The following is a 5,147-nucleotide window of genomic DNA, read 5'->3' as shown; positions in this document are numbered from 1 at the left end:
CCATGCGTGAGGTGGGAGAAGGAAGAGCGGGGAGACCTGAGGTTGATTCAGGGCTCATGATGAACAGGATGGAAGCGATTTTATTACAGGTCGAATAGAGGGATCTATCTTAACTGGTTGTGCTGACCCCATCTGGCTGCCCCTTACTGGTCTCTGCTTTCACTGAAACCTTCCCTGGCACCCAGATGAAGGGCCTGCCCTCTCCTCCAATGCCGTCTTCCCCCTCCCTTTAAAAACAGCCTGGGGGCACCTGGGTGGCTCAGTCGGTTAAGCGTCTGACTTCGGCTCAGGTCATGAGCTCACAGGTCGTGAGTTCAAGCAAGCCCCACGTCCAGCTCTGTGCTGACAGCTCAGAGCCTGGAGCCTGTTTCGGATTCTGTGTCTCCCTCTCTCTCTCTGAACCCCCCCCCCCCTTCATGCCCTGTCTCTGTCTCAAAAATAAATGTTAAAAATTTTTTTAAAATAAAAAATAAAAACAGCCTGGCCACTCCACTCCCAAAAGATCAGATGTACCCCTCCCAAAAAACCTCTAACCCGTTTCCTCCTTTGTGGAGAGAGGGACACAGAAGCTAAATGTTATGTACCCTAGGGAATTAATGAATTGTCTTCTGCTGAGCCCACACAACTCCTTACTCGTCCCTTTACGTAGCCCCTCCACGCTTACTCCCTAGCTTTGCCCTCCGTGGTTTCATTCTGGTTGGCGGGCCTGTTTCTAAGCATCCCAGAGTCCTCTGTGCCCTGCCTGCCTATTAACCCCTGGGGCTGCGACAGTTGTCTCCCCATCAGACTGGGGGCTCCCTAAGGGTTGCTCCGGAGCTCTCCCCAGTGCTCAGAACATGAACTAGCTGTCTGTGTCCCAAAAGCAAAGCAGTTACTTAAAGAGCCCCTTTTTATACGTGAGAATTGATGAAGGAGGACCTGGGATCCAATTCCTCTCCAGGTCAGTGGACCCATGGATTTGGGTCGTTGAGATGATGACCTGTGAGTAGGGAAAAGGGTGTCTGCTTTCAGGCTGGGGCTGTCCTGCTTACCTGTGTCCCAAAGGTGGGGACCAGGGCTGTTTAGAATTTCCCTTTGCGGTTCTGGAAAAGACCTCGCCTGCTGCCCTGCCGGGCCCCTGGGCATTCCTGCCATCTACCCTGTGCCAGAGAAGAAACTGCTCACCGTTTGTCCGTTTATTGAGCCCCTACTGTGTTCCAGGCACAGGAGACGTGGAAGCAGGTAGCACTCGGCCCTTGCTTAGTCGCCAGATGGGGGCTGAGAGCCGAGGGAGGGCAGGGTCAGCCCCAGCTCACGACTGAGACAACGGTGCCTTTATGCGTCACCATTGCCTAACATGAAGAGTCCTGGAAGGAACCGCAGTGAGTTCAGTGAGCCGGCTGGGACACGGCCGCGTCGGGGCGCAGGAGACGCACGGAGAAGCACGTTGGCCTGGCCGCTGTCAGCTGTAACGTCCAGGTAAGGAGACGGGGTTTCGGCCCCTGGGAAGTGTGCGGTGGGCGCTCTCACTCTGACCCGTGGTCCTTGTCCTCTCTGCCTGGGAAGGGTTCTGTGCATGACGGCGGCGGTTAGAAGAGCCTTGTCTGTCCCACCCCACCCCCCACCCCTGGAGGGCTTCCCCAGTGACTCCCCTCTGGGCCCTCCACTTCCCTACCCCCAGGCTGTACATATGTTGGACAAATGACAAGTTCATCTGTCGGGTATCGTATCTTCCCGGATTCAATCGTAAGCGCCTCCAGAGCACGGATGGGCCAGCCCTCAGCTATTCTGTCTAAAAGAAGGGCAGTGCTAATCCAGTATTTGAAAGGCCAGAGGCCCTCCTGGAGATGTATAAGGTGCAGCGGACTAGGCAGCAGGAGACCCAGCGTTCGTCCCTGCTGTCCTCAGCTCACTGTGTGACTTTGGGCAAGTTGCTTCCCATCCCTGCAAAATGACGATCCCTGCCCCACACTCTGCATGGAGGGACACTGATCCTGTGTTGGTACTGAGGTGACTTCCATGGCCTTTCGGATGGAATCGCTCAGACATTTAGAAAAGTCTTGGGGTGGGGGGGGGGGTGGGGGAAACAGGGGACTTGCCATCTGGATGGAGAGGGTCCAGCTTCAGGACTACAGCTGTCTCGGGCCTGGATCATCAAAGGGACCGCCTCCCTGCACCTCAGCTGCGTTCTTCTATGGGACATCTGCCTAATGGCTGGTGGGGACCCTGCTCTGTTTGTCCAGCTGCTGGGCCCCCACCGTGGAGACGCAGTGAGGCGTCTGGTGGCTTTCTCCTGATGCCCTTGCAGTCCGCTGGGGGCTCTCACCTACCTTCTCTAGAGGGTCCTGCCCTGCCCAGGAGGGCCCACGCTCTTTGTGCCTGCTGGTGGGTGCCCTGGGGGTGGAGCTAGAAGAGACACAAAAGAAGGAGAGCCGCACAGTAAGGCCGTCCTGGGACCCAAGAAGGGCGGGGCAGGGCAGGGCCAGCCCTGGGGCTTTGTAAATGCAGTCGTTCCTCAAGCATCCTGGGAGTTGAGGAAGAACTGTGGATTGGTCCATTTCGCTCACTGATTTCATTCATTGATTTCCGCCCCTTTCTCCTTCACCGTCCCTCTCTTTGCCGTTCTTTCCGCAGACACCTAGGGGGCACCTCTCACTGATGGAAACTCGCGTTGTGGGTACAGAGGAGACAGCAGACCTGCTCCTGCCCGAGGTGGGAGGGGCGCCACTCTGGGGACACCAGTCACGTGACCCAGCAAGGCAGGGCAGGGCCATGTGCCAAGGACAGCACGGCAGCCCAGGTTAGGGCAGGCAGTGGGGGAAGGAGAGGTGGGGCTTGGAGTCAAGCCCGTGAGAGCAGCCCGGAGGATGTGGTGAGTCGTCAGAGCATTGGACTTGATCCTGAGTCCTGAGGGTGTGGTGGGTCAAGGTTGGTCGGTTTTCTTTTGATTTCCCCCCCCCCCCCTTTTCACCAGGGATTTGGGACAGGGTACCGGCTGCTCAGATTTGCACTTTTCAGATCCTTCTAGGCTCAGTGTGGGCAATGGATTGGTTAGTTTTTCCAATTCCAGGCTTTAGACCCAAAGTGATTTTGAAACCTTTGGGCAGAACTGGCTGCATCCTGTCTCTTCCTTATCCCTGCAACTACTCCCCACCCCCCGCCGCCCCCGAACCCACACGCACAGACCACCTCTCTAAGGAAACAGCCAGGAAGCCTAGTGTGTGGCCAAACCAGGCTGGCCCCACCCTCTCCGATGCCAGTCCGGCATGCCCCCGGCCAGAACATGTCCCCCACCTCTGGCTTGTTAGTGGCTGGGACAACTCCGCCCTCCCCAGGGAGCAGGCTGAGAGGAAAGCTTAGACAACACTTACCTGTTCTTCTCTCTGGCTGGATAGGAGGTATTCCTGGGGGGAAGAGAAAGAAGGAGTGAGAGCCACACTGCTTCCCTGGGGGCTTGGCGAGGCAGGAAGGGTTGGTGGCTCTTTGGGGCTCGGTGCCTTTTTTTTTTTTTTTAATGTGCATATTTTTTTTTTAATTACAAAAGCAGCCTTTGAATACATGCCCACTATAAAAAGAGTCAAGTAATGAGAGGTTTGTGGAGTCAAAATTAAAGTCCCTTTCACCCTCTTCCCCTCACCTCCACTTCCCAGCCTCGATGTAACCACTGTTGACAGTTTGATGTCTATCCTTCTAGAAATTTCCGTATCTATTTGCATATATATGTAAGTATGCAGTTGTTAAACAAAACAAAACAAAACAGGGGCGCCTGGGTGGCTCAGTCGGTTGAGCATCTGACTTTCGATGCCCTCACCCTTAGGGTGGCTGCACCCCCACATGCCAGAGGCAGCCCCGGTTTTCACACCTGTAGCCTGGCCTAGTGAACTCTCCACAAAGCGTCGCTGTTTGACGATCATTTATACGGACACCCTATGGCACGGGTGACCTCTACCGGCCTGGTGCCTGGGCTTGGTTTCACAGAACCCGCTCAGAACCACCCCTGTCTGGACAGCGCCCACCTTTGTCACTCACCTTCCACCCGCTTCCCCATCAGCCCAAAGAACTGGCTCGTTTTGCCCCTTTTCACCTCCTGAAGCGTGAGCTGAATGTGGGGGACGACACCGTCCTGGGGAAGCAAAGAGTTCATCGTTAGAGGCCGGAGACGAGACCGGGAGGGCAGCCTGAACACCAGCAGCGTCGTGACTCTTGCTCCGTGCGGGCACGCGGCTCTGGCGCATTCTTTACCCAATGCTGTGCCTACTAGACGCAGTAGATAGCTAACGTTCTGCCTGTTACGTTCCTCACACGGTTCCCGGCGCTTCCGCATATGAACTCATTTCATCCCCGCTGAAGCCACACCAACTAAGAACCGGTATGGTTACCAGGTTACAGACAAAGACACCGAGGCACGGAGAGATTGGTTTGTCCAGAGACGGAGCCAGAACTTGAATCTGGGTCACCTGGCTCAAAGGCCAAAATCTCGTTTACTCTTCACAAACACCATATGAAGTAGCGACTGTGGTTTATCCCCACTCTGCAGATGGGGAAACTAAGACTTATGGGGGAGGGTGTAAATGACTTGTCCAAGGTCACACAGGAAGTGGTGGAGGCAGGATTTGAACCCAAGGAGTCTGCCTCCAGGGCCTGGATTCTGCTCGATCTTAGAAATGTCTCAGGGGCGCCTGGGTGGCGCAGTCGGTTAAGTGCCCGACTTCAGCCAGGTCACGATCTCGCGGTCCGTGAGTTCGAGCCCCGCGTCGGGCTCTGGGCTGATGGCTCAGAGCCTGGAGCCTGTTTCCGATTCTGTGTCTCCCTCTCTCTCTGCCCCTCCCCTGTTCATGCTCTGTCTCTCTCTGTCCCAAAAATAAATAAACGTTGAAAAAAAAAATTAAAAAAAAAAAAAAAAAAAAAGAAATGTCTCCAAGCATAGACAAGGGGCGGGGGGGCACCTGGTAGGCAAGGCGGGAGACCTCCCCCTGCACCCTCACTCCCACTGCTTCTCCCCTGACTTCCCCCCACGTGTGCCCTACCCAACAGCCTGGGTCTCCCATATGGAACATGGCATGAGGCCTGGGGTGGAGGCCATGACCCTGGGCAAAGGCATTTTCTTTTCTTTTCTTTTCTTTTCTTTCTTTCTTTCTTTCTTTCTTTCTTTCTTTCTTTCTTTCTTT

At 55.2% G+C, this 5,147-nt stretch overlaps 1 protein-coding gene across 2 annotated transcripts in view; it reads right to left on the bottom strand.

Annotated features, from left to right (window-relative positions):
• Positions 1 to 1,160: 1,160 nt before the first annotated feature.
• TAC4 (tachykinin precursor 4) overlaps positions 1,161 to 5,147 on the bottom strand; it is a 6,781-nt gene continuing 2,794 nt past the window's right edge. The window contains exons 2-5 of one of the 2 annotated variants that reach the window (XM_040497215.1): positions 4,009 to 4,102; positions 3,351 to 3,383; positions 2,310 to 2,385; positions 1,161 to 1,549 (exon numbers count right to left, since the gene is read on the bottom strand). In XM_040497215.1, coding sequence (XP_040353149.1) covers positions 2,315 to 2,385; positions 3,351 to 3,383; positions 4,009 to 4,102 — 198 coding nt within the window. In that variant the 3' untranslated portion in view covers positions 1,161 to 1,549; positions 2,310 to 2,314. The remainder of the gene's footprint in view (positions 1,550 to 2,309; positions 2,386 to 3,350; positions 3,384 to 4,008; positions 4,103 to 5,147) is intronic. The other variant, XM_040497216.1, reaches the window with a different exon arrangement.

This window comes from Herpailurus yagouaroundi, unplaced genomic scaffold (genome assembly GCF_014898765.1).
Source record: "Herpailurus yagouaroundi ecotype Mexico unplaced genomic scaffold, PumYag 189, whole genome shotgun sequence".
Classification (NCBI taxonomy): Eukaryota; Metazoa; Chordata; class Mammalia; order Carnivora; family Felidae; genus Herpailurus; species Herpailurus yagouaroundi.
Note: the sequence above shows the minus strand (reverse complement) of the source record. Positions and strands in the feature narration are given on the sequence as shown.